This window comes from Penicillium samsonianum (genome assembly GCF_028829775.1).
Source record: "Penicillium samsonianum strain IBT 33392 chromosome Unknown utg000003l_segment0_segment0, whole genome shotgun sequence".
NCBI classification, from domain to species: Eukaryota; Fungi; Ascomycota; class Eurotiomycetes; order Eurotiales; family Aspergillaceae; genus Penicillium; species Penicillium samsonianum.
This window is the reverse complement of record NW_026643261.1, coordinates 1,337,021-1,363,838: the sequence shown is the minus strand read 5'-3', so window position 1 is coordinate 1,363,838 and position 26,818 is coordinate 1,337,021. Positions and strand designations below refer to the sequence as shown.

Sequence of the window (26,818 nt, the reverse complement as noted above, 5' to 3'; positions counted from 1 at the left end):
GGAGATGGCAGGTTAAAAAATAATTGGATACAATTAATGTATGAAGTTGGCTGGTGATCATTCCACGAGCAATTTATTGGCTCTGATATCTTCACTTGACAGCCTGTTGATACTACTACATTACCCCTAACCAAGATCTCGTGCCTACGAAGTGGTTTGATTCTATATAGAGATTGTATACACATGATAAAAGTGAGCGTCACCTAAGGAGACTTGTCGCTAGATCTAACGAAAGACGAAAATTCGAGTGTAATTACAGACCCAGCTTGAAACCACCCCAGCTAAGGGTGGAGAAAACTCCAGCGGGATCATAAGAAGACCGGATCTTTTTCATGCGAGCGACATTCTCACTGGGGAAACCCGCATAAGGATCTTGCCATTCACCAGCATCACCCATGTAGATGAACTCGGAAGCAAGCCCCAGCTCTTTGTTGATACCGTGAAGATGCTCGACCAATCGACGAGACCAAGCTTCCATGCGAATATCGTCCTGAGCTAGTTCCCAACCAGTACTGAGTTGCCAAACTGTACAAAAATAGTAAGACCATTAGAAGCGAAACCGAAGCAACTTTGGAATGACTTACTAATAAGAGGCTCTTCTTCAAGACCCCAAACGTTGCCAACACCGTTGGTCTTGGCCACGCGGACTGAAGTCGGGGAAATGACATTCGTAACAAAAGTTGGGTAAAGGCCCTGGACATCGGCGATCTTGTCGACTGCGGCTTTCCAAGCCTCGTAAATCGAATAAAGAACCTTCGCGTCGGGCTTCATCGTCTTGTGAGAAAATTGGATACTAAATAATCAGTAAGCTGAAAACTGCAGTACAGTCGAGATTACATACCGCATCATCTGCTTAGGGGAGTCAAGGGTATTAGCGAATGGCTTCATAGTAGTGACATTGTTGATTCTTTCGATTGCTGGAATCTTGGTAAAGTTGGCGAACTGAGACGGGGGGCTGCTGACACCCTCCTGGACGCCGAGGATAGAGCCCTGTACCACCTTAGTAGTGGCATTGTAGTTAATACTGGAGATCATGCCCGCGGCAATGGGATCTTTATCGTCCAGCTTAGCTGCCTCGCAGACAGCAGAAAGATACTTGGGAATGTTTGTCTCGTTGAAAACCTGAATAGTGGTGCTGACCTTAGGAACAGCATAAGTCTTCAGTTCGAATCTGGTGACGATTCCGAAGTTGTTTGCACCACCCTTCAAGGCCCAGAAGAGGTCACCGTGCGAAGTCTTGTTGACGGTAATCTGAGTTCCGTTTCCAAGAACGACATCGTACGTGACCACATTGTCCATGGCGTATCCGTATTTGTTGTTGAAGTAGTAGAAGCCACCGATAAGACTGAGTCCGGGAACACCAATGGTCTTCATACGGCCACCGATGCAGACACGACCATGAGGCTCAAGTGCTGAGTACACCTGGTACCAATTGAGGCCAGGGCCAACCTCCACGGTGTTGGCCTTCACATTGATGGAGTTCAGATTTGACAGAGCAATCAGAACTCCCGCATCAATGTTGTTCGCTCCAGGATACTGTTGTAGAGTTAGAGAGTTAGTATTATTTTGTTTCTGTTGCTATCCCGAATATAAGCTTACGTTCATGTGACCTCCACCACGAACAGCAAACTGCGCATCACAGGCACCGATGATCTTGACTGCTTGCGACACTTCAGCAGCAGTATTGGGCACGAAAACACACGCAGGAGAAAGATCCGCCCGGATATCCCAGTAGTTATCGACGGTCTGAGTCGTGTAGTTTGCCGAACCAGGAAGAATTACGCTCTTTGGCATAGACCGAGAAAGTTTCGCGCAAGCACATGAAGCTCCCTTAGGAACTTGAAGAGTACCGGAAGAAGTGGAGAGGAAGCCCGTTACAGTCGCCGAGGCGCTCGCACTGCTCAAATTGGCATACGCAAGGCCCGAAAGGGACAATCCGACAAAGGGAAGGAGAAGGTGCATTTTGATTATTGCAAAATCAAATCTGTGGTTGTTGCTTCTCAGATAACCGCAGGGTGCGATGCCTTCTTATAGAAGTTTGCGAGTCCCATGTCTTCTGTTTTCATGGCATCCTTGTTCAGGGGAGTTTCAGTCCAATCTACCGTGGAACTAATTCTTTTTTGGGTGTTCACGATGTTGATCCGGAAGGGCTCGTTTCCGGATCAACATTTCGATACTCCCAACATGTTCCACATGAGTTGAACAAGGCTGAGTCTTGCTCAGGCAGAACAATTGACATACCGCACCATGGATCTAGGCATCGGGATAATCTTAAGCTTATTATCTTCACCGAACAAGACCTGCAGGTGGTACCGGCGAAGGAGATGCATAGGCCGAAGCTGGATAATACGAACCCGAACCCGAATACGAAATACGAAAAATAAAGTTACGAATCCGAGTTGGTGGGCCAACCAGAGGCCAAAGTTCTACTCTTATTCGGATTTCGGGTTCGGATCTTTGATCTGTGGATTCAAGATTGATCTGTCCCCAAAAATGGCGGAGCAAGAAGCATAATCTAATCGGCAGCCTAGAATCTATAGCTTTACACCAAGCCACAATCTGGATCCATATCCAAAATAAGCTTCTAGGGACAAGTCTGTCTACATCTTCTCGGATTCTAACCCGAGTACGTGAATCACCAAAATAGCTTTTCAGGGCTCAGCATTAGATCTTGAAAAAAATTTGCAGCAATGCAGTTGATACACATATATATAAAAGCGTCCGTCAATCTCTACACGGACTTTATTTTCATAGTCAACATAGCTTTCAGTTTCGATACTATTCTTACGATTCAATTACGTCTTCTCCTTTACTCAATTCAAACCACCGAAGCCATGGCCAACGACTCCACATACATTCTTTACAACTATGACCCGTCGGCAGTTGCGGCGATCATCTTTGTCGTTCTCTTCGGATTAACCACCTTGGTGCACATTTTCCAAATGATCCGGAGTCGATCATGGTTCTTCATTCCTTTCATTATAGGAGGAATCTGTAAGTATATACCCCATTCAGGAACGAATATATAAAGCTAACGTGCTTATAGTTGAGGCTGTCGGCTATGTCGGTCGCTATCTTAACTCACAAGAAACCCCCGATTGGACAACCGGCCCATTTACCATGCAATCACTCTTGCTCCTTATCGCACCAGCATTCTTCGCCGCATCCATCTACATGATCCTGGGCCGCTCAATCACCTCCACCGGCCATGATCAGCTCTCTGTCATCCGAGTCAAATGGCTGACCAAAATCTTTGTCTGCGGAGATGTGATCTCGTTCCTCGCCCAGTGTGCTGGCGGTGGCTTCCTTGCTTCCGCAAAGAGTCAGTCCAAGATTACCCTCGGACAAAACATCATCATCGCCGGTCTTTTCATCCAAATTGCCTTTTTCGGATTCTTCATCGTGACTGCTGGTGTGTTCCATTACCGGCTCTGGAAGTGCCGTGATTGCGTTTCCATGTCTGCTATCACAGTGCCGTGGAAAAAGTGCTTGTTTGTCCTATACACGGCTAGTCTGTTCATCATGATTCGGTCTATCTTCCGTGCCATTGAGTATATTACCGGTACAGATGGTCCGCTCATGTCGACGGAGGTGTACCTATATGTCTTTGATGCTGCTCTGATGTTCTTGACTATGATTACCTTCAACATCTTCTCTCCGAAGTCATTGGTGACTCCCCGGTCGCCTATACGTGACATTGAGTCTCGGGCTAGTAACAAGGAAATGGTCGATGTCAGAAGTGATGTCTGAGAGATGAATCTGAGGCTTAAAACAAAGCTGGAGCCTTGGGAAGGAAAAGAGTACCCATGGGATATTTTTAGGTTAAAGTTTTTTTGCGGGTCGGAGTGGCGGAGCGTTTTTGCATTGCTCTTTTTCAAGACATTCAACATACAACTGATATAACACTACATCTTCTCTCTTCGGTTAGCCATATATCTACTTCTACCTATACAACTTCAGTCCCATCAAGGGGGTAACATGGGGCCTCGACGGTCGCACAGGAAGTCCAGAAACGGCTGCCAATCGTGCAAAGCCCGCAAGGTAAAAGTAAGTGACTTAAAGAAAACAATATATCTCCTTAATTGTGTTAACACGTTCAAAAGTGTGATGAAACCAGGCCGCGCTGTAATAACTGCTTCAAACACGGAGTACAATGTCTCTTCGGCGATGCCCCCGCAGGCCCCGCCGGGCAATCAGTGTCACCTCCAACTCTCGGCACTTCCAGCGCCCCAAGTCCCGTCTCCTCGGGGGAGAACACCCCACCTATGGGCATGGCCGAGATGGCTCTACTCCACCACTTCTCTACATCAACCTGCTATACAGTTTCACGCAGCCCAGTTCTGCAAACAGTATGGCAAATCCGGATCCCGCAAGTCAGTTTCTCGTCGCCATTCGTATTCCGCGCCATCATCGCTCTTTCCGCGCTGCATCTGGCTCATATAAAGCCCGAATTCCACGACCATTATGTCTCACAAGCCGAGTTTCACCATAACACCGCCTTGCAAATGGTGTCCGCCATCCTGCCAGATGTTAATAAGGAGAATTGTCAAAGCATATATGTCTTTTCGATCCTGACCTGCATTATCTCCTGCGCCAAGCCGCGCATCAGACACGACTTTTGGGCAAATAGTGATCGAGATATCGAGTGGTTGAACCTGTTTCGTGGCACAATACACATCCTGGAGTCAGCAGGTGACTCCATTAGGACGGGACTGCTAGCACCGATGTTTGAGATGGGCCAACGCAGGAAGCTGGCTCGGGATGCGAGGTCTGCCACGGCCACACCGCCGTTTCTTCTAGTCTTGAAACAGTTCTTGCAGGATACAGTTCAGGATAACAGTGAGCTGCGGTGCTATCACGAGTCAATCGATGATATGGCGATGTCATTCGCTACTATTGACGAAATTGGATCACATCACTGCGAGACTGCTGATGTATTTATTTGGTTGTTGAGAGTTTCGGATCAATATTTTGGGTACTTCCAGCAGCGCACGCCTGAAGCGATGGTTATTTTTGCATATTTTTGCGTTGTTATGAAGGAGATGGAATGGGCTTGGTGGATGCAGGGGTTCAGTGTCCACACTATCAGTGGTATTTATTATCTTTTGGATGAGGAGCATCGTTGCTGGTTACAATGGCCTATGCAACAGCTGGGATGGGTTCCGTGAGTCGGTGAAATATGTATCATTACCCATATTTAATATCCCAGTGCATCTATAAGTCTACTTATAATCTTCATGCATGCTGATTCAAGCTCATCATCACTTCTTCTCAACAGGATGCTTCTGCAAACTCTCATACCACTGGATCATAGATCCTATCATGAGGTAACCACACGAAGAACCCATTGACGATGAAGATCGCTGACCCGATAGTGAAGCTCATGGCGACTAGATATGATACGTCCCAATACGGGACGTAGGTCACCATCCAGAGAAAGATCTTGGCTACTGCTGAGACGGACTGCGTCAGTGGTGGTGCTTTCAATCCCGTTTCATGTGGTAAGGCCTCTGTATCGATGCGAATGGCATGTCGGCCTTTCCTGTTGTCTCGTGATCGCCAGAGACGCTCGATTTGTGGGGGAGCATGAGCGTCTTCTGGGTGTTGGACTGGCTCGTAGCGTGCCTCGACCCCCGAAATGGCAACCCCAGACCTGTTCTGAGGTCGCCTTGTACAATAAGGTGGCAATTGACTGATTATTGTGTACGCGCATAGGTGTGTGCAGTAGAATGTAAGTGTCATTGAGTGTGACATGCTACGGTGTTGTTGAATTTGAACCAGCCTTAGGCAGTAACCACGCAGCAGTTAGATAGTTCGGGAGATTGTCTCCTTTCCAATACAACCCTCTTGTGTCCTTTGGTCCCTACATCCGTAGCGCCCAACAACTATATATAAAGGTCCATGATTATCCCATGTCGGACTAATAGCTTTACCGATGCCTTGAATGATGACACTCAGCAAGATCGAGCTTCAATTTTCAACTCAATTGTTGCAATATCTGTCCAAACATACATATCACATTCATCATCGTATCCAAAATATTGACAACCATTAATGTTAAACAGAAGAAATCGACAGGTACAACATCACTCATAATCAAAAAACAGTCGCCTAGAAAATCGAAAGAACATTCCCAACTCAATTTATGAATCGTCGACTTCATCTCCCCTAGAGGCACAGGAAGGGCCATGGTAATGTCTTCGTGGTGATCCCGACAAAGAGAAATAGAAGTGAGAAGTCAGGTCTGCTTTGACCCGTTCTCAGCACTATCATCTCCTCCATCCTCGACATAGGCACTCTGATTGCCCGCCTCAGACCTAGGCTTGACACTAGACTCCGTTTTCGTATCAGCGCCGTCATCATGCCCGTGCTCAGCAATTTCCGTGGCCGTCCGCTGCAAACCCGGAGGCTTCGTTTCTTGAACCGACTTGCCCTCATTCCGACTCCTATCAGGCAACGCCTGCTCCGCTTCACTCTTCAGCTCAGCACCAGACTCATCACCAGCCTGCGACGCGCGGGCGCTCCGATTCATGCTCCTCCTCGCGCGGGCACGCGCACGACGGATCATCTTGTTATGGTAGTCTTCCTGTTCAAGCTCCGTATCCTCATGGAGGATGCGACGAGCAGCTTCGCGCCCAACAACGGGCAGTCGGTCGACACCCTGGACTCCTTCTGGTAGCAGCTTGGGGTCCAGAAGACCGACTTGAACAAGGACGCTGGCTTGGTCCCAGTATACGTGCTCGGAGTAAAGACGCCCAGCGCGCATACTGACAATACTCACGAGGATGATCTCGACTCGCTTGTTTGTCGGCGGGACACCCGGTAGCATCCATGGAACCTCCTGTGTGTGCTCATAGCTCACGTACAGCTCGTCCACGATGCGGTCGGGTCCTGTGGTACGAGATAGCAGTCGAAGGCGCATGGACGGGGGAAGTTTGCCGATGAAGTAATGTTCATAGAAATGACGCAAGGCTTTTTTCCCGATCCCGCCGCTGATTGTCGGCGTATATGTGACACCGGGCGTTTTGTGTTGGACGTAACCATCCATCGTCTTCCTGACGTTCGACGAGAAAAACTTGCCTAACAAAGCATTAGCCCGCCATCACTTGATCCTTTTGCGATTGCAACTTACCATCCACATGCTGCTCATACCGCTGCTCGTAATCTGGATCCCTGGAATATCCCTTCCGCAGGACCTTCAAAGTCCTCGTCCAGGCTAGATCCGCCGACAGATGATCGTATTCCTCCAAGTCCGTCTCTGCAAACCCGGGTACGGCATTATCATATGTAAACGCCGGGTACGCCAAATCCAAACGCTCTCCAGTCCCGATGCCAGCGTTGATCGGCCGCGTCTGGCGGCGTTTCTTTCCTTGCAAGCCCACCGCGACGGGCTGAACAAGTACGTCCACGGTCTCGCCTGCCAAGTGCACGAGGACCTGGAGCGAGAGTGGGAATCGTGATCGCGTATCGGGGATTAGGTTGGGGTAGTAGGCGACCAGGGCGCAGAGTCGACTGGCGTTGATGGAATTGAGATAGTAGTCGAGACAGTAATCCGCAGCGTCACCGTAGGCTAAGAATCGGGCCGGTCAGTACATCACTCGGAGTTTTATGATTAAAGAGGGTTCTGTGCATACCGATCACGGCATAGTTTTCGCCTACACCAAGACCATCCTTTACAGACTGTAGCCGGCGAGCGTAGTCTTTTCCTCCGCCGTTATAAGGGAGGTATACGACGTCGAATCCTTCCTCTTGCCAGTTCTTGATGATCTCCATGTCGAAATCTTCTGTCTCGGCTGTGACGCATAGTCGCGCATTATTGTTCCCATTGTTGTAAAGAAATCCGCCGCTGGTCAGACCAGGGGCACTGATCGATATGTTGGCCATTGTGCTGCTGGTACTTTTCTTTGTGGTTTTCGAACGCATGTACTGCGTTCGTTGTTATCGCTGCACCTCGGCTTCTTGTAAATTATTTCCGTTTCAGATGTCAACCCAAGAAATTGCTATGCAAAAATTCCAATCGACAATATAAGTAGAACAGTAGAACAGGTAAAATGAAAAGTGGTCTATGGGTAGTTGACATATAACGGGTGCCCCAAATCTACGTCATTGGCGTCCGCATACGTCATAGCCATCATCCGTCCATGGAACATGGCATTTTTATATTAACTCTTGGCATCTACAACATACAACAATTTGATTCGATGTTGTATTTCTCCATTCTCTTTCTTCTATCTGACCTTTCGGAGCTTTTATGTGGGCTTAAAAGCCGCGTACGAAGGTAATATTGTTGGTCTTCAAATAATGAAGGGCGGTGTTTGTTATATATGCCCTGTTCCTGTTTATGACCCACGGAACCATTAATGGTGTGGCTCGACAGATGATGAAGATGCGAGAGACACTCCACGTGGAATGGCTCTCGGCAAACTAGAAGTGGCTATAGTTCCTATTTTTATCTCCTGCTTCCCACCGGGTAAATGAACATGGCCTACAGTACGATAATCTGCGATCCATAGTTGTATAACGTACAATATACGATGAACGATGTATACATCATACGATTACATCTTCTAACGGATGTTGCATCTACAATATCGGCATAATTACAGATTGCCCACGGAATACCAGCAGTCCAAATGATCCAAAACAACGCCCAAAGAAGAGAAGAAGGCTTTACAATAATCCCCCCATTACTGGCATAATCTGATCGATCAAAAGACGTTTCATAACCTCGTGGTCTGATGTCCAGCACCCGATTCCTAATAGCATTGAGTTAGAAAGTCTTTAAAGATATCATCTACATAGAAAAACTGCCAGTCCAGCAGGCTCATGCATATAATTCAGTCCAAGGCAGTTCCGTTCAAGGGCCACTCCTCGTAAAATGCTGACAGGCATTAGCAGACAGCAATGACCGATCTACGGCAGTCTCTAGGTTCTAGTGCGCCATAACTCATTTTGCCTGCAGTATACTTTGTAATATTAGAACTTTGACTGCCGTACACGGGTTACTCGATAATTGATAATTAAGAACAAATACACACCACCAATTTCGCAACGAGAAATGAACATTAGAACCCCGCGTAAGCAAATAGACGGTGTCACACCACGTCTCGTACTCGCGTGTCGTAAAAGGGAAGAAGACCTTAACGCGGCTATAGTCCTCGAGAAAAGTATCCCTATAATCCCCCTTAAAAACGTACTGGACCGTGTTGCATCCATCTTTAGTTTTCAGAACCATTTGCTCCGTGATCTCATCTGGAGATCGCATGTTGCTTAAAACAACGGTCGGTTTACGACAAATGGATCCAATCATAAGCTTCGCAAGTTGGTATTTGCGAAGTTCAGACGGGAGCTTTTGCCTCTGTCGACAACAAAAGACAAGCGACTTCCATTCTGCGCTAGGCCAAGCTAGATGTCGGGTTCAGAAAGGGGCTCGATGACCGAATTCCGGATGATGATATGAATAATGACAGCCTCGCTGCAACACACTACCGCGTTTAGCATAAAAGGTATAATATCCCGCAACTTCTGGATCAACAGCGAAGTAAAGACCCGCATGTCTTGCCGAGAAATCAGAAGGTGGCCCAGGTAAGGTGATTCGCATTGAGAACCCGGGAATGAGCGTCTCCCAGCCATTCCCGAGAAGTCAGCACGGGACTCCGTCAAGAATTCCATCCCTTCCAGGTCCTTAGGACAAGATATTAGCCGCAGGATATTTGCACTGTTCCTGACGCTGTCGTAAGCCGAGGTCATTGAGACACTAGATTGGAGGCAACAGCGTGACGTGGTACCGGGAACCAATCACCTCAGCACTACAGCATCATGGCCATCCTCGAAAACATGCACCTTTGATGCAGTAGTCGTCAAAATGCTGCGGGAAGCGCTCAGTCATTCGTGGCACCGGACTGTCAATGGGACCTAGGCCGGTGACAGATTTGTTGATCTTTTTCAGAATCACCAATGTGAGATGGTACACTCGGTTACCACTCACTACAGTGGTAGGAGTCCTTGGGTTAAGCTAAACTATGCGACGGGTTATCGCTAGTGCAGTTGAAGGGATGAGGCTGTCGGCGGTAGGAGGAGTTGGCACTCATCATAAATGCTGGAGTCTACCCATAACTTCATAATCTAAGCTCTTTCGGCTTCCGATGCATCGCATTTCTGTCCGTTTCGCAGACATGTCAAGCCCAGTAACCTTGACACCGCACCTTTCGCTGTTAATGACATAAAAAAGAGGGTGATTACAGAGCGTGGAGATAGCTTGAATCATTATTGGCAAAACCATAAGCTATAAACGAGAAGGAGCGAAGGGCGTTACGCTATTCCCTTAGTTCGGCGCCGAACCGAGTTTTGGTCTATGTTGTTCGGCGCCGAACTCATATTTACCCCCGAGATTCTGAACTACCTTCAATTACTTATAAGTCTGCCCCTTTCCCTTCATATGTGTCAATTTAAATCAGTCAATCAGTCGCAAATATCTAATTGCCTGCTATTTAACAATCTTTGTATTATACCATGACTCGATCGATAGAAGAGCAGCTCGACCAGCAGCCGGGCCAAGCCTCAACTACCACCGAGAAGCCCTCCGAGGTCAAGGAAGATGAGACTCATTTACCAACGGGGACCCGGTTGCTAGCTATTATTATTTCTATTCTGTTTGCTATGTTTTTGGTTGCGTTGGTATGGATGTTGCCTCCTATTGCCTATGTGGATCTACACTGACAACACCTTGAACACTACAGGATCGCACCATCATCGCCACAGCAGTCCCCCGAATCGCAAACCAGTTCAATGCACTTGACGACCTCAGCTGGTATGCAAGTGCGTATCTGCTCACAAGTTGCGCTACCCAGCTATCCTGGGGCAAAGTGTACACCTTCTACTCGACCAAGACCATCTTCCTGATCGCGATCCTCATCTTTGAAGTCGGATCGGCCATCTGCGGCGGCGCTCCCAACTCCAAGGCCTTCATCGTGGGACGCGCGATAGCAGGAGTTGGATCGGCAGGCATATTTTCCGGCGCGACGGTGATAATCGCACAGATTGTGCCGCTGGCCAAACGGCCCATGTACGTCGGGCTGATGGGGTCGACATTTGGGCTGTCGTCCATCATCGGACCTCTGATGGGTGGTGCATTCACAGACAACGTAACATGGCGCTGGTGCTTCTACATCAACCTGCCCATCGGCGGCTTCACTATGGTCATCTTGTTCCTTTTCCTGGCTGTCCCCCACAAACCCCAACCGTGCAACTGGAAGCGACAAATCCTCCGCCTCGATCCCCTGGGAAGTGTGCTCTTCCTGCCCTCTGTCATCTGCTTCCTGCTCGCGCTGCAATGGGGCGGAACAACCTACCCATGGGGCAACGGGCGCATCATCGCGCTGTTTGTCATCTCAGGAATTCTGATGATCGCCTTTGTCGGCGTGCAGATCTGGCTCAAGGACGTAACGGTGCCACCTCATATCTTTAACCAGCGCAGCATCATCAGCGGAGTTGTATTTTCCCTGTGTGTGGGTGGAGGGCTAATATCGATGCTGTACACGCTCCCACTCTGGTTCCAGGGCGTGCGCGGCACATCAGCTGTGAAATCCGGCATCGACACGATCCCCATGGTGCTGGCGCTTGTTGTTGGAGCCATCCTCTCCGGCTCAATCATCACCGCAACGGGATACTATGTTCCATGGATGTTCGTTGCGGCGATTTTCATGTCCACGGGCGCAGGATTGATGACAACCTTCAAGATGGACACCAACCACGCCGCCTGGATTGGGTACCAGGTATTGTTTGGTATCGGTATCGGCACGGGAATGCAACAGCCCTCCATGGCGGCGCAGACTATTCTCCCTATGGATGAGGTCGCCATTGGTGTATCGCTCATGTTCTTCGCGCAGTCTCTCGGTGGAGCTGTCTTTATCGCTGTCGCTCAGTCGCTCTTCCAGAATTACCTCGGTGCAAACCTGCCCCACATCAAAGGAATTGATGTGGCCAAGATCATGGAGACTGGAGCAACGGGTCTCTCTAATGCTGTCCCGGCTACCAAGTTGACCGAGGTTCTGGCTTTATACAATGATGGCCTCAGGCAGTCGTTCATTGTCGCCGTGGCGGTGTCCTGTCTGATGATTGTTCCCTCGCTGACGATGGAATGGAGGTCAATTAAGAAAGAGAAATCGCCTGTCACAGCTGCTTGAGAAGGAGTACTGTTTTAAATCACTATATCATAAGAGGTGTGTTTAGATGTAGAAATTTACTGCGTGGGCCAGGAGTTAGACATACATGTACAATAATGAATTCAAGTATAAAGCGGTACCAAGTGTTCCTGAGTCTCCGAGTGATCCATGGATGCCCTCACCTTAGTTCACCTGGGAACTCCACAAAAAAAGACCTTGTAGGTTAGACTAATTATGATTGGACAAAATTGAGCTGCAAGGAAAAAGCTTTTGAGCTAACGAGTGCCGGCAATTTAGGTCGGGCGAATTAAAGCTGGCAGACAGCTACCCTGTCCTATTTGGCACTATTAATATGCATATTTTCACAGTTTAATGAGTTTATGAATGTAGCTCTAGTATACTTTGAGTCTAGGGTGGAAAATCAGAGATGTCAGGTGCGCCATAGCTTTCATATGTAGCTCCAAGCTACGTTAAGTATGGGAATCGCACAACTAGCTATCCATATGCAAATAAATAATATTAATACTCAAATCCTCAATTGAATCACCAAAAAGACATTGCACATGCTAAATATACCCATACCTAAAAGCTGTGCTGCATACCGAAGGACTCTAGCGCAAGAGGGAAAAAAACCCGTTTTTGCCACGATAAGACCAACTTCCCCTCCTCAACACCTCATCTGTTTAACACAGAGCAATGTCACTGGTGCAGCATGTTTCTGTCATTGACGGTGTTGATCGCGAACCCGAACCAGACCTAGTTGATGAATGCGACTTCGCTCCCATACGCCGAAAAATCAGCTACGATGTTCTCCAGCCGCCGACCGACGCTATCCCGGTCGCAGAAACGCGGCCTGGAACACCAGCTTACAAACATTCCCCTGCAAAGAGAATAGGTACGTAATTTTTAACCCTGTGTATGACAAACTGCTGACACCCATCCAGCCCAGGTCGCCGTCGCTGTGCTCGCGTGCTGGAGCGCGTCGGGGATCGTGTTTGGCTTTGCGGCACTCAAGCCTGTCCTTGTTGAGGAAGGCGTTTATCACGAGCGTTGCACTCCTGCCGAAATAGATGAAGGGCTTGAGCTGTGCGCACAGCAGGACCTTAGGTATGTTTGTTGCACAGACCATTACTCCGGGTTATGCTTGTCACTAATCAACTCCTAGACTCAACCTGTTCTTCACTATTGCTTCAATAACAGCCAATGTCTCCGCTCTTCCAGTTGGGACGATCTTGGATCGATGTGGATCACGTGTGTGCTGGTTCATTGCTTGCCTGCTTCTTGCTGTCGGCGGTGTCATCATGGCCTTTGCATTCCATGAACCCGGCTTCGATGGCTATATTGCGGGGAATTTCTTCCTCGCTCTGGCTGGCACCTTTTTATTTGTTCCCTCGTTCCAGATCGCGAATGCGTTCCCCAAATATGCGGGGTCAATCGTCGCGCTGGTGACTGGTGCATTCGATGCTTCTGCTGCTGTGTTTCTCTTCTACCGGCTCATATATGAGGCGTCGGGCAGATCTTTCACCCCGGATAAGTTCTTTCTGGGCTATCTGATAGTCCCCGTGTATATCTTCATCGCCCTTGTGACCATAATGCCGGCGCGCGACTATGTCTCGACCCTGCAATTGGAAAACAAGATAGAAATGGCCGAAGATGCCACACGCGACGTTCACGACTCCGACGATGAAATTGAGAGTACGTCGGAGCTAAACCGGGTGCGGAAGAAGCGAGCGGAACGACGTCAGAAGAAGATACGTCAGATCAATGCGGTGCTCGGTGATAGAGATGAGCGGCAGATGCGTGCGGAACGGGAAGAGGATCGCCAGCAGACGAGTTCGGTTTGGGGTGTAATGCACGGCCTGCCGGCGCACAGGCAGATGGCTACGCCCTGGTTTATCCTCATTACGCTGATGACTGTTTTGCAGATGATTCGCATGAATTACTTCATCGCGACGATTCGCTCGCAGTATGAGTACATGCTTGGGTCGATCGAGGAGGCAGATAAGATAGGTGCCTTTTTCGACGTCGCACTGCCGGTCGGGGGTGTTCTCTTCACGCCCGCGATTGGGTATCTGCTTGATCGCCTTAGTGTGCCAACGATGCTTGGGGTGATTGTGCTTTTCACCACGGTCATTGGTGTGCTGAACTCCATCCCGGCAGTGTGGGCTGGTTATATGACTGTTGTGCTCTTTGTCTTACTCCGGCCTCTCTATTACTCGGCCATGTCGTATGTTCTTCCCCTCCCTCATCCACTGCTATGTTCTACCTGCTAATCTTGGATTTAGTGATTATACTACCAAAGTCTTCGGCTTTGCCACGTTTGGGCGTGTGTACGGTGCCATAATTTGCCTCTCGGGAATCGCAAACTTCTCTCAGTATGGGCTCGACGCATTGACGCATCATACGTTTGATGGAAACCCAATTCCAATCAATGCTGCCTTGGCAGTTGCGGGATTCATTGTTGGAACAGCGCTCGTGATCTTTGTTTTCGTGTCTGTGAGACAGCTGAGAGAGCAGGGTCGGGTGGATGAGGAAGAACGCGAGAGACTTCTTCTGGAAGAGGATGAAGAAGAGGACGAATACGAGGATTATGAAAGTTACCGTTGATCGAATAGCAGTTTTAGGGGGTTGAGCCGAGGGATTAAAAAAAATTGAAATTAATTCACAGTATGGTCAACGGTCAAGCCTTTCTATCCATTATCTATATTCTGGCTCTGTGTCTTTATAACAACTCTAATATGGATATGGCGTCAAATGACAGACTCGCCTATAGTGGGGCGTTATTCTGAACCAACCGCTTGCAATAGGAGCCCTGAAGTGCTCGGACATAGCCTATATTATCCATGTATCTAGGTATATGCTGCATAATGATATCACCATGGACGACAACTCTACTAGTATCCATCGAATGGATCGAATGGAACCAGGATTATTATAGGCTTTTCCACATGGAGAAATTACACTTTCGGAACTACCGATCACGGTTTGAGCTCCGACGTATCAAGAGGCGCGCCTCATAATCTCATAGCTGACTCTTGGCTAGAACTCTGCCCAGGTGACACTTCTTGACCCGCTGACAAGTACGAGCTCAATGTCTTGCAAGGTCCTTACTCAACTTGGAATTTCAGAAAGAAGTAAGGAGGGAGTTTGGGGGATTCTTTTCCAGATTTTCTTCCTGCAAACAACAATTACGAAGTGCACGAATTCAAAATTCAAGAAACCCTAACACCAAGCAACATTGGCAACGACGAGCAATTGAACAGATCATCGCTAGTCCCACAAAAGTGACATCTCTAACCAACTATCATCTTAAAATCCCCAAAGAAAGGAGGGGACCAAAGTGTATCTCGTAGTCCACGCGCCATTTGCCAAGTTGCCAAGTACTTTTCCCCCGCATTTCCTCCCCATTGCCCCCAGATTATCCCCCAAAGCAGCCGCCACTGAGCCAAACCAGCTCAGTGCGCAAGAGATGACTCGTAGAGGCTGTCACTAAGTGGGGTGACTTCCCCCTCATTTGTTTCGGACAATATTGCTGCGTATACCGCTGGTTCTATGGGATTTGTTCTTGTCCCGAGGCACTTTCCCATTTGCTCTCGGCTATTGCATTCTCGATGGTCTGGTTTCTTGGGGATTTTCCTGGGCACAATGAAGCGGGCTGTAATAGGCGAGCGTCGATCTTGAATGGCTGGTTTAGGAATGTATTGGTTTCTTTCGGAGTATATCCCTACTTGGGATATATAATTCTTGATCCTTGCTGGTCTGATCGTTTTGCTAGATAAAGCTGCAGCTACATCTTCTATTTTTGGTCAAGACAACTGAGTTTATTTTTTCTTCTATCTCTTTTGCAATCTTGCATCTTTATCTTTATATTGAATACTCCTATTCAGTTCGGACATATCATCATGGGAACAATGACTCCCATCGATGAGAAACCGGTTGCTGATCACCGCATCGAGGATATCGCGGGGAAGAGCCCTCCCAGCGACGACGATGATGAGTTCACACCGCAGGAGCAGAAGAAGATTATTCGACGGATTGATCTGCGTCTGGTGACCATGACCGGGTTGGCTTATTGCATCTCGCTCATGGACCGGACGAATTTGAGCATGGCCGCCGTGGCAGGGTAAGACTACAGTCGTGTAGGAAGATTGTATACAAAAATGGCTGACCTCTTGAATAGGTTGAAAAAGGAATTGCGACTGGACATAGGCGAGCGCTATGTAAGTTCAGAAATATGGATCACATTTTCCAGAAGACAAATGGCTAACTTCTGAATAGTCCATTGTCGTCCTGATGTTCTTCGTGCCCTATATCCTCTTCCAGCCGCCGATGACGGTCATTATTCGAAAAATTGGCCCAACATATTTCCTAGGCTCGATTATTATATGCTGGGCCGCGATCATGATCGTAAGGGCTTTTCGCTTTCTCAACTGAAGACTCTGGTTTACTGACTGCCACAGGGAATGGGATTCGTTCAGGACTGGGGTGCATTGGTTGGAACGCGTGTGCTTTTGGGTGTGCTGGAAGCTGGTTACTTCCCTGGCTGTGTTTATTTGCTATCTTGCTGGTATACCCGATGTAAGAGGAATCGCCAGATATCTCTCCAGGTGACTGAACAGTGCTGACTCTTCAAAGATGATGTCCAAAAGCGATTCTCCGTTTTCTATCTCATTGGATGTGTCGCTTCTGCGTTGGCCGGTATCCTTGCGTTTGGTCTGATGCAATTGAACGGAAAGCATGGGCTAACAGGCTGGAGATGGATTTTCATCCTTGAGGGAGTGGTACGCAGAGTTGAATCAGCTGAAACAAAATCGAGCTAACAAGGAACATAGATCACCGGCGTTATTGGCATCCTGTGCTTTTTCTTCCTCGTCGACTTCCCTGACCGCGCACACAAGTCATGGCGGTTCTTAAACGAGAGAGAATGCGCATTCGTCGTCCGTCGCATCAACAAGGACCGAAACGATGGCGACATGGAAGCATTCTCTCTCAAGAAGTTCCTCAAGCCCGCAATGGATCTTAAGATTTGGGGCTTTGCCATGATCTTCTTGTGCGTTCCCTTTCCAAACAGACCCGATTCCTGCTAACCGCATCCCAGCTGTCTCACTACCGTCACTTACGCCATTGCCTATTTCCTCCCCATCATCCTCATGTCCGGCATGGGCTACGGTGTTGGCCAAGCCCAATGCCTTGTCGCACCGCCCTACGGGTTCGCAGGAATCGTCATGTACGCCACGGCCTGGGTTGGCGACAAGTACCGCATGCGCGCACCAATTCTTATTTTCAACGCCCTGCTCGCCATCATTGGCCTGCCGATGATGGGATTCGCTAAGAGCGATGCCGTCCGCTATGTGGGCGTGTTCTTCACTGTTGCCGGTGCTAATGCTAATATCCCATCCTGCATGGCATACCAGGCGAACAATGTGCGCGGCCAGTGGACGCGTGCTTTCTCCAGTGCTACACTTGTAGGCTTTGGTGGTCTTGGTGGTATCGTGAGTAGCTTGGTGTTCCGGGAACAGGATGCACCCGGTTACCGACCGGGAATGTATGCCGCTATCGCGTAAGTCTTTCCCTCTGTCTCAAATTGTGTTCGTGTGCTGACTTTGTTTCACCAGGTGTAACATTCTGATCATCTTGTTGGTTCTTTGTATGAGTCTGTGGTTCCGGATCTGTAATAAGCAGGCGGATCGGGGAAAGCGGGTTATTGAGGGCGATGCGGCTTTCCGATATACGATTTGAGGTCGGGGGAATAGTATTCATGTCCTAAATTGGATTAAGATAGCAATGCGAAAGCCGTCCTTTTCCATTTTTTAATATTTTCCTAAATGACCCGCTTGAACCGAAGCTCAAGGAAAGCTATGATACAATCGGAGCTTCCCCCTCGGTGGGGGAATTCGTGGAGTAGATGTACAGCGACTTTTCCGCCGGAAAACCGGCCATTTGCTCCGACGGGAAGGCGGTCAGTGGTCGAGCTGGGGCCGATGGCAAACGGTGGCAGCTGTGATTGGTTGGATAACAAGTTCTCTTATAATTTCTTATCGCCGCTGTAAGTTTCCCGACAGGTTCTCCGTCATCGGATGATCGGGCAGGGAAAAGGCAAGAGGCGTGGGCAATAAATATTGATTTCTACAAGTCTGGGACTTTTTGTCTTCTTCATTCCCCTAATTCATTGATTTACTGATTTACTTGTGTGGATGTGTTGAGTGCTTTCCCTAAAGCCTTCATTATCCTCCGGTCTCAGTATGGCGGCATCATTGTTTGCCCTTCGCGGCGGCCGCCAGCTTGCTCTGCGGTCGCGTGTTCGCGTCCCTACAATTGCCCGAGCTTCATTGTCACCATTGAACACTCGGAGAGCATTGCACACCTCGCAGCCCGCGACCCGTCGTGGTGTCTATACTAGCTCTATCTCCGACCATGGAGATCCCCACCCCCAGGATATCTTCCAGCCTCTCGATACCTTCCCCCGCCGCCACATTGGCCCCTCCCCGGACGCTGCGGCACAGATGCTCGCCTCGCTCGACCCGCCGGTGTCATCTTTGGATGACTTCGTGAAGCAGGTCCTACCCGAGGACATTCTCTCCAAGAAGGACCTCAAGCTCTCCGAGCCCCACGCCGATATCAGTCTGTACCGCTCCAGTGTGCAGGGTGGTTTGGGCGAAACCGATATGCTCAAGCTGCTGGACACCTACCGGAAGCAGATTGATATCTCCGGCAAGACTTATATTGGAACCGGCTACTACCCCACCATTGTGCCCCCGGTCATCCAGCGCAATGTTCTCGAGAACCCTGCCTGGTACACCAGCTATACACCCTACCAGCCCGAGATCAGTCAGGGCCGTCTGGAGTCTCTGCTGAACTTCCAGACCCTGACAGCTGATCTGACTGGTATGCCTTTCGCCAATGCCTCGGTCTTGGACGAGGCCACCGCCGCTGCCGAGGCCATGACCATGTCCTACGCCACCATGCCCGCTTCAAAGCAAAAGAAGGCCGATAAGTCCTTCGTTGTGTCTCACCTCTGCCACCCCCAGACTATTGCAGTGATGCAGTCCCGCGCCGAGGGATTCGGAATCAACCTCGTGATCGGAGATATCTTGGCCGATGATTTCAAGATCGTCAAGGACCAGAAGGACCACCTGATCGGTGTCCTTGCCCAGTACCCCGATACCGAGGGAGGTATCTACGACTTCCAGGCTCTTGGTGACTCCATCCACGGCCAGGGTGGTACTTTCAGCGTGGCCACTGACCTGCTGGCTTTGACCGTGCTGAAGGCGCCCGGCGAGTTTGGCGCTGATATTGCCTTCGGAAGTGCCCAGCGTCTGGGTGTTCCCATGGGCTTCGGTGGTCCCCACGCCGCATTCTTCGCTTGTGCCGACAAGTACAAGCGCAAGGTGCCTGGTCGTGTCGTTGGTGTGTCCAAGGACCGCCTCGGTAACCGGGCTCTGCGCCTGGCTCTGCAAACTCGCGAGCAACACATTCGCCGTGAGAAGGCCACTAGCAACATTTGCACTGCTCAGGCTTTGCTTGCTAACATGACTGCCATGTATGCTATCTACCACGGCCCTGTCGGCCTCAAGTCCATTGCCCAGCGTATCATGTCCATGACTTCACTGCTGCGTGAGAAGCTTGTCAGCCTGGGCTATAATGTCCCGGTCCGCTCCAACAGCGCTGATGGTGGTGCTGTGTTCGACACTTTGGCCATTGAATTGCCCAGTGCCGCGGAGGCTGATGCCATTATGGCCGAGGCCCGCGCTGCCTCTGTCTTCCTCCGCCGTCTGGGCGGAAACAAGGTCGGTCTCTCTTTGGACGAGACTGTTGGCCGGGATGAGGTGAAGGGCATTTTGAATGTCTTTGCCGCTCACAAGTCTGCCTCTCCCGTCGAGGTTGATGGCACTCTTGGTCTCACCACTGTCCCCGCCAGCCTTGAGCGTACCTCCTCTTACCTGACCCACCCGGTCTTCAACACCTACCACTCCGAGACTGAGATGCTCCGGTACATCCACCACCTTGAATCAAAGGATCTTTCCCTGGCCCACTCCATGATTCCCCTTGGATCTTGCACCATGAAGCTCAACGCTACCACCGAAATGATCCCTGTCTCTTGGCCCGAGTTCTCCCAGATTCACCCCTTCATGCCTGCTGAGCAAGCGAAGGGCTACACAAAGATGATTGACGATCTGGAACAACAGTTGGCCGATATCACTGGCATGGCCGAGGTTACTGTGCAGCCCAACTCTGGTGCCCAGGGTGAGTTCGCTGGTCTTCGTGTTATCAAGAAGTACTTTGAGGCCAAGGGCGATGCTAAGCGCAACCTGTGCTTGATCCCTGTCTCTGCTCACGGTACCAACCCGGCTAGTGCCGCCATGGCTGGTATGCGCGTTGTGACCATCAAGTGTGACACCAAGACTGGTAACCTCGATCTGGAGGACCTCAAGGCCAAATGCGAGAAGCACAAGGACGAGTTGGCCGCGTTCATGATCACCTACCCCAGCACCTTCGGTGTGTTCGAGCCCGGTGCGAAGGAGGCCTGCCGCCTTGTGCACGAGCACGGTGGCCAGGTCTACATGGACGGTGCCAACATGAACGCCCAAATCGGTCTCTGCTCTCCTGGTGAGATCGGCGCCGACGTGTGCCACTTGAACCTTCACAAGACTTTCTGTATCCCCCACGGTGGCGGTGGCCCCGGTGTCGGACCCATTGGTGTCGGCGAGCACCTGCGTCCCTTCCTGCCCTCGCACCCTACCAGCGAGTACCTGCAGTCGAAGCGTGGCGACACCTCCTCCCCTCCCATCTCCGCTGCTCCCTGGGGCAGTGCCAGCATCTTGCCCATCACCTTCAACTACATCAACATGATGGGCGACCGTGGTCTAACCCACGCTACTAAGATCACCCTGCTCAACGCAAACTACATCCTCTCCCGTCTGAAGCCCTACTACGCGATCCTATACACCAACGACCACGGCCGCTGCGCACACGAGTTCATCCTCGACGTGCGCGCCTTCAAGGATACCTGCGGTGTCGAGGCCATCGATATCGCCAAGCGTCTCCAGGACTACGGCTTCCACGCCCCGACCATGTCCTGGCCCGTGGCCAACACCCTCATGATCGAGCCCACGGAGTCCGAGAACAAGGCCGAGCTGGACCGCTTCTGTGACGCCTTGATCTCCATCCGCAAGGAGATCAGCGAGGTCGAGTCTGGTGCCCAGCCTCGCGAGGGTAACGTGCTGAAGATGTCCCCGCACACTCAGCGCGACCTGCTCGTCTCTGAGTGGGACCGCCCTTACACTCGCGAGCAGGCTGCTTACCCATTGCCTTTGCTTTTGGAGAAGAAGTTCTGGCCTACGGTGACTCGTGTCGATGATGCCTTTGGTGACCAGAACTTGTTCTGCACTTGCGGGCCTGTCGAGGACAGCGAATAGAGACAGATCTGTAGAGATCTATGATACCCATGCTGCGCTGATTGCTTTTTTTTTTATATGGGGGCTCATTCTTCTGATGCCCACCTCTTCATTGTGTATACATTCAACATTTCTTCTTTTTGACGACGGTAGAAAAAGACTACCTACGGACTTTGTTCTTACGAGGGCTGGATTGATTCAACATGATCATCCAGCATCCATGGATGCCAAGAATAATACAATTCAAAGAATCAAAAGTATTCTAGACATTCTATTCCATTCTAGTTTAAGACAACATCTAAACAGTAAAAATAGCAACAAACTATCACAATCATACTAGCCTGGTAAACTTGAGGCTTTCGGCGGCCTTATCAGTGCGCTGTTACAATACAGAACCGTTCCCCAGTAAATTACTCTATCAAGAAAAACTCACCCGCTCCAAATACCGTATCCCCCATGTATCGTCATCGGAGACGGCCGACCCCCGCCCTCCCCAATAATCGCCGGGGCCCTAATCGTCCAACCAACCCACCACAACCTGTCCCGAATGCTCCGAAGGAACCTTAGGAACATTCGAATCAAGCAGGAACAACCTTGAAATTCTCCACTAATGCACCTCGCTTGGTGACAGGTAGCGAGAAGAAGCAAGGAGAAGACAGATATATGAACAAGTGTCTCACCCTCTTTTCTCGCCTTGTTGATTTCGAGTTGTTCCTTCGGTCTTTTTATTGACACCGTGGTTATTTGCGGTTTCACCTATAATATACATCGATACATCTGATCGAGTTTCTTTATAGAGAGCACTATACACCACTACACATATTCATCCTGAACTTGATGATATCTGCGCCAATAATTAGACTTTTTTAAGTATCTTACCGGCATTATGGGCTCGATTACAAGCAATGCGAAATCGCAAACGGACTATGCTTTTACTGTCTACCGCGGCACATTCATTCAATCGATTCTGCCCGACTCAGATTCCAAGCCTGAATTGTCTCGCAACCAAGGCGCATTATGGGTCTCTGCTTTTGATGGCCGCATTCAAGGTTGGGATTGGCAAGCCGGCGAAGACAATGCGTTTGCCGAATTGATGAGTCGGAATGGGTGGATTGATATAGATGCCGTTGACGCCCAGGGGCAAGTTAATGGTCATGGTTCGAAGATCAGAGTGAAGATTGTTACTGCGAGCGAGGAACAAAATGAGTTCTTCTTCCCCGGATTTATTGGTATGCTTTAAATCCAACTTTCTAAACCCCAACCAATTCCAGAACCCAAGCCTAACTACATATCTACTCAGACACCCATATACATGCCCCGCAATACCCCAACGCGGGTCTCTTCGGCTCATCAACACTTCTAGATTGGCTAGAGACCTACACGTTCCCAGTAGAGTCACGCTTCGGGTCCCCACCAGACCCAAAAACAGGCCACCAAACCAAAACCGACCCCAGAGACACACCCCTCCTAGCGCAGCAAATCTACAACCAAGTGATCTCGCGCACACTATCCCACGGCACAACCTGCGCCTCCTACTACGCAACAAACCACGTCCCAGCCACAAACGCCCTCTCATGGCTCTGCCACACCCGCGGCCAACGCGCCTTCATCGGCCGCGCCTGCATGGACAACCCAGACTTCTGCGTAGGCTACTACCGCGACTTCAGCGCAGAGGACTCCATCGTCGCAACCCGCCAGACAATCGAGTACATCCACACGCTAGACCCAGAAGGCAAGCTTGTGAAACCGATCGTCACACCGCGTTTCGCGCCCTCGTGCACAAGACCCGCTCTACAGAGCCTCGGCGAACTAGCAGCTAGCTACTCGCCTCCGCTGCATATCCAGACGCATATCTCGGAGAATGTCAACGAGCTCGCGCTCGTCAAAGAGCTCTTCCCTGAAGCGGACAGCTACGCCGCCGTCTATGATAAGTACAACCTGCTGACGCCGCGCACGATCCTCGCGCACGCGGTGCACCTTTCCGCGGATGAGCGGGCTCTGATCCGTGCGCGCTCAGCGAAGATCTCGCACTGTCCGGCGTCGAACTCGGCTTTGGGATCGGGGATTTGTCCTGTTCGGACGCTGCTTGATGAGGGAATTACGGTTGGCCTGGGCACGGATGTTAGTGGGGGGTATAGTCCTAGTATTCTTGAGGCCGCGCGGCAGGCTTGTCTTGCTTCGCGGTTGTTGGGTCAATCGGCTGCGTGGCAGAGGGATCATCTGGATGGGGATGGGGATTATGGTCGGGAGAAATTGTCTGTTCCTGAGAGTCTTTACCTTGCTACGCGTGGTGGGGCGGCGGTTGTTGATATGGCGAGTGATGTGGGTGGATTTGATATGGGGATGTTGTGGGATGTGCAGTTGGTTCGGCTTGGTGGGGTTAAGTTGGGGGAGAAGAGTCCGTTGGATGGTGTTCTTGGTGATTGGAGTGTGGATCATGTGAAGGATGGGCCTGTGGGGAATGTTGATTTGTTCGGGACGGAGAGTTGGGAGGAGAAGATTCAGAAGTGGGTTTGGGGTGGCGATGATCGGAATGTGAAGGCTGTTTGGGTTGGGGGGAGGTTGGTCCATTCAAGGGTTTGAGTGATAGACGTTGTTTGTCTACGCATTTTTTGGGTTTAGATTTTTTTATACATATGATATCTCTGTTTTAGAGTCTAGTCTTATATTATGATATCTTTTATATTAGGGGTTGATACTTACCTTTTAAGGGTTTCGATACTACAGGAAGGTAAGTGATGTTGGACAAGAGACAAGACATGGCCATTCGCATTCTTGCTACTTTGAAATAAGGATATCTTCTGCTCTGCTGCGCTGCAAAACTCAATTGTTTGTCCCAGATGTTTACTGGAAGAGCTCCACGCAATCAAATATCTGTTGAGATAGGTAAGCTTCCATCGAAAAGTCGAGATGACCAGAAAGATACTCACAAAGTTTGGGCTCAGGTAAGTATCTCCAGAGCTACCGGAAGCAACACTGATGGTGATCTAAACTGAATTAGCATCGCATCCTCTGATTATATTCAAAAGTCCTTACAGTGTTAGTTCCAGCGACGATAGTTCCAGCCGGAATCGAAACATCGTAAACCTCGCCGAAACCTCTGTATGCGCCGCGAGTCACGCCACGGGAGTTGAGGTTAGTCGGGGCAGCCGGGGTGGCGCCGGAATAACTATTGATCTATATAAAGCGTTAGATGCAAGCTAAGAGGCTGAGGATGGAGAATGTGGTTTGAACATACCTGAACCTGGGGCCGGCCAGAGGCAAAGGAAAGGGTTGTGCCGATTCTCAGCGTCGCAGCCCCGGTCTGCGAAGAAGATGCCGTGAATTTAATTGTCACCGGTGAATTGACCGATTTGAAGAGAGCCATCGGGAAAGAAGAGACCTTAGAACTGCCCACTGTGTAGGTGCCCGGGGACCAGGAGGACATGCGGGTGTCGGAGGGATGCATGCGGAGCTGGTTGGCTGCGTTGAGGAAGCCGTTTGGTCTATGGGTAGTCAATATCAGGACAGGTATATGGACTAAAGTCAATGCACTTACGTCCCATCCCAATCTCCGATCTTGAAGACTGTTGTCCCGGTCTTCACGGACCCGGAGATACTCTTCGACGTGGTTGATCCGGCAGTGACCGTCACCGAGGACGTGGCAACGGCGTATTCGCCTTGATAGTATACCATGGTGTAGGTGCCAGGCTTCATGGCAGGGGAGGTGAAAGCCCCAGAAGACGAAGTGTAGGTCCAGTACTGTGCGGCATCGTTTTTCCTATTTTGAATTAGATATGTGCTCTTCCTGGTACTATGTGCATTGAACATACCAGTGAACCACCCATTTGAAAGCCGAGTCAGCCCCAGATGCAGTACCCTTGACATAGCCTCTCGCAGACGTAGCGACGTATCCTTTGATACCGAGGTCGGCAAAGAACGATGTGTCAAGGGTGGAACTGGGGGTACCGCTTCGGCTGAAGGTCATCGAGTAAGGGCCGTGCAGGCCCTGGCGGTAGGTCTCGGTCTGAACGTGTCCGGAGTTCTGCATAGAGTAAGAGGCTGTTATTATTTGGGTGAGAGTGGTTACATACCATGTACCAGTACAGGCCAGTGTAAGAGCCGACATTGTTGGTGTTGATATCGCTAGTGCATATTAGCCTGGGTCAAGTCATACTGGTCGAGGAACTTACCGATGGAAAGGTCCGCCAGCCGATGTCTCGTATTGGTTCAAGATCATGCAGACGCGGTGCGCGCTTCCAGAGACACCTATTTGTGTTATTTTGAGTCACGTCAACCAGGATAGAGGCCTTCATACAGTGGATATTGTCGTCAATAAACCGTTGGCTAGAGTAGAACTTGCTTCGTGTTTCTCCATCAACCAAGAACTGATATGTGTTAGCTGTTTGTGTCGAAACAATGCCTCAGAGGAAACTTACCACATCCTCTCCCTCAACAACGGTACCACCTCCAATGTTGGAGACATCGCCGAATGGCTCTTCGTTGGGGAGCAGATCTGCGTTCAGGCGCGCAATGTATCGAAGTTCTCCAATACTGGGTTCTGAATAAATAGTGAGTATAGAGACACCACACTTGAGCACGAAGAAAACTAACCTGCAGTTGTGTACGTTGCCATATGGATGGTCGAATCTCCATTGTGGACAACATAATAATGTGTCAAGGTGGACGTTTCGCAGGTCACCTTGATGTAGTCGCCTATATTGATCAGGACATTTCCCAACAGACATCTTGTTTCTAAACTCACCACTCTGTGTCGCAGACACAGTTGCGCTACCAAGACCCGATCCGATATGAGAACCGGTTGACTGGTATTGAAGCTCGGATCCATAGTAATTGATGGAAGTAATGTCACAGTTTGTCCGGCTGACAGTGAACTTGAGGGCGTTTGAAGAGCCAGCATCGATTACATAGGAAGCAGTGCTAGTAGTAATTCCGAAGGCCGCGGATGCCTGCTTAGCCAAAAGGGCTAACGAAGCAATGGCCAAGGACTTGAAAAGCATCATGTCCAATGTGTACTACAGAGAAACTTGCTTGTGTCCCAGAATAGGCAATGAAGGGCAAACAAGCAGCGCAATATATAGGAGTGGACTTTCGTTTATCCATGCTGAAACGATGCATGCTGGAAGGTGGAGATTTGGCAGCTAGCTGGAGCTCCGTTCCTGCTAGTCCTCCGTGAATTTATTCATAGTTCCACCAATGCGTGTCGTTTCTGGCTCCTTGGCAGCTGGACGACCCCCGTTCCAAGAACGGACAGTTTGC

General features: G+C 49.8%; 10 protein-coding genes across 10 annotated transcripts; 6 read left to right on the top strand and 4 right to left on the bottom strand.

The window, feature by feature from the left end:
* Positions 1 to 253: 253 nt before the first annotated feature.
* On the bottom strand, positions 254 to 1,962 carry N7471_004076 (FAD-binding oxidoreductase; the record flags this gene model as incomplete). Its single annotated transcript, XM_057276795.1, has 4 exons — positions 254 to 525; positions 585 to 793; positions 842 to 1,536; positions 1,600 to 1,962. The coding sequence occupies 4 exons, from the start codon at positions 1,960 to 1,962 to the stop codon at positions 254 to 256; spliced, it is 1,539 nt and encodes a 512-aa protein (XP_057136405.1).
* An 872-nt stretch (positions 1,963 to 2,834) lies between these two features.
* Positions 2,835 to 5,168, top strand: N7471_004075 (uncharacterized protein; the record flags this gene model as incomplete). The annotated part of the gene is made up of 4 exons (XM_057276794.1): positions 2,835 to 2,994; positions 3,047 to 3,732; positions 3,961 to 4,047; positions 4,104 to 5,168. 4 exons carry the CDS (start codon positions 2,835 to 2,837, stop codon positions 5,166 to 5,168), a joined length of 1,998 nt encoding a protein of 665 aa, XP_057136404.1.
* A 127-nt stretch (positions 5,169 to 5,295) lies between these two features.
* On the bottom strand, positions 5,296 to 5,742 carry N7471_004074 (uncharacterized protein; the record flags this gene model as incomplete). The annotated part of the gene is made up of 1 exon (XM_057276793.1): positions 5,296 to 5,742. One exon carries the CDS (start codon positions 5,740 to 5,742, stop codon positions 5,296 to 5,298), a length of 447 nt encoding a protein of 148 aa, XP_057136403.1.
* Positions 5,743 to 5,765: 23 nt separating this feature from the next.
* On the bottom strand, positions 5,766 to 8,056 carry N7471_004073 (dienelactone hydrolase). Its single transcript, XM_057276792.1, has 3 exons — positions 7,635 to 8,056; positions 7,133 to 7,570; positions 5,766 to 7,080 (listed from the first exon to the last, which is right to left on the bottom strand). Exons 1-3 carry the CDS (start codon positions 7,921 to 7,923, stop codon positions 6,239 to 6,241), a joined length of 1,569 nt encoding a protein of 522 aa, XP_057136402.1. The 5' UTR covers positions 7,924 to 8,056; the 3' UTR covers positions 5,766 to 6,238.
* Positions 8,057 to 10,512: 2,456 nt separating this feature from the next.
* Positions 10,513 to 12,185, top strand: N7471_004072 (MDR family MFS transporter; the record flags this gene model as incomplete). The annotated part of the gene is made up of 2 exons (XM_057276791.1): positions 10,513 to 10,677; positions 10,740 to 12,185. 2 exons carry the CDS (start codon positions 10,513 to 10,515, stop codon positions 12,183 to 12,185), a joined length of 1,611 nt encoding a protein of 536 aa, XP_057136401.1.
* A 561-nt stretch (positions 12,186 to 12,746) lies between these two features.
* Positions 12,747 to 14,836, top strand: N7471_004071 (putative MFS transporter). Its single transcript, XM_057276790.1, has 4 exons — positions 12,747 to 13,059; positions 13,109 to 13,271; positions 13,330 to 14,391; positions 14,450 to 14,836. Exons 1-4 carry the CDS (start codon positions 12,861 to 12,863, stop codon positions 14,769 to 14,771), a joined length of 1,746 nt encoding a protein of 581 aa, XP_057136400.1. The 5' UTR covers positions 12,747 to 12,860; the 3' UTR covers positions 14,772 to 14,836.
* Positions 14,837 to 16,066: 1,230 nt separating this feature from the next.
* On the top strand, positions 16,067 to 17,903 carry N7471_004070 (putative phthalate transporter; the record flags this gene model as incomplete). Its single annotated transcript, XM_057276789.1, has 8 exons — positions 16,067 to 16,287; positions 16,345 to 16,384; positions 16,443 to 16,571; positions 16,625 to 16,742; positions 16,800 to 16,945; positions 16,997 to 17,214; positions 17,263 to 17,724; positions 17,780 to 17,903. 8 exons carry the CDS (start codon positions 16,067 to 16,069, stop codon positions 17,901 to 17,903), a joined length of 1,458 nt encoding a protein of 485 aa, XP_057136399.1.
* Positions 17,904 to 18,406: 503 nt separating this feature from the next.
* On the top strand, positions 18,407 to 21,580 carry N7471_004069 (glycine decarboxylase subunit P; the record flags this gene model as incomplete). The annotated part of the gene is made up of 1 exon (XM_057276788.1): positions 18,407 to 21,580. The coding sequence occupies one exon, from the start codon at positions 18,407 to 18,409 to the stop codon at positions 21,578 to 21,580; it is 3,174 nt and encodes a 1,057-aa protein (XP_057136398.1).
* Positions 21,581 to 22,445: 865 nt separating this feature from the next.
* On the top strand, positions 22,446 to 24,142 carry N7471_004068 (uncharacterized protein; the record flags this gene model as incomplete). Its single annotated transcript, XM_057276787.1, has 2 exons — positions 22,446 to 22,788; positions 22,860 to 24,142. The coding sequence occupies 2 exons, from the start codon at positions 22,446 to 22,448 to the stop codon at positions 24,140 to 24,142; spliced, it is 1,626 nt and encodes a 541-aa protein (XP_057136397.1).
* A 261-nt stretch (positions 24,143 to 24,403) lies between these two features.
* Positions 24,404 to 26,562, bottom strand: rglA (putative rhamnogalacturonase B; the record flags this gene model as incomplete). The annotated part of the gene is made up of 12 exons (XM_057276786.1): positions 24,404 to 24,433; positions 24,490 to 24,546; positions 24,596 to 24,736; positions 24,798 to 25,044; positions 25,098 to 25,319; positions 25,372 to 25,583; positions 25,633 to 25,684; positions 25,732 to 25,807; positions 25,857 to 25,926; positions 25,978 to 26,099; positions 26,153 to 26,254; positions 26,304 to 26,562. 12 exons carry the CDS (start codon positions 26,560 to 26,562, stop codon positions 24,404 to 24,406), a joined length of 1,590 nt encoding a protein of 529 aa, XP_057136396.1.
* Positions 26,563 to 26,818: the final 256 nt, after the last annotated feature.

Excerpts from the sequence above, each read along its gene's own strand:
- N7471_004073 (XM_057276792.1), bottom strand. The coding sequence starts at position 7,923 with ATGCGTTCGAAAACCACAAAGAAAAGTACCAGCAGCACAATGGCCAAC. Across the intron at positions 7,571-7,634 it reads CGAAAACTATGCCGTGATCG|CCTACGGTGACGCTGCGGAT; the intron begins GTATGCACAGAA and ends CCCGATTCTTAG. Across the intron at positions 7,081-7,132 it reads GTATGAGCAGCATGTGGATG|GCAAGTTTTTCTCGTCGAAC; the intron begins GTAAGTTGCAAT and ends ATGCTTTGTTAG.
- N7471_004071 (XM_057276790.1), top strand. The coding sequence starts at position 12,861 with ATGTCACTGGTGCAGCATGTTTCTGTCATTGACGGTGTTGATCGCGAA. Across the intron at positions 13,060-13,108 it reads TTCCCCTGCAAAGAGAATAG|CCCAGGTCGCCGTCGCTGTG; the intron begins GTACGTAATTTT and ends ACACCCATCCAG. Across the intron at positions 14,392-14,449 it reads CTCTATTACTCGGCCATGTC|TGATTATACTACCAAAGTCT; the intron begins GTATGTTCTTCC and ends TCTTGGATTTAG.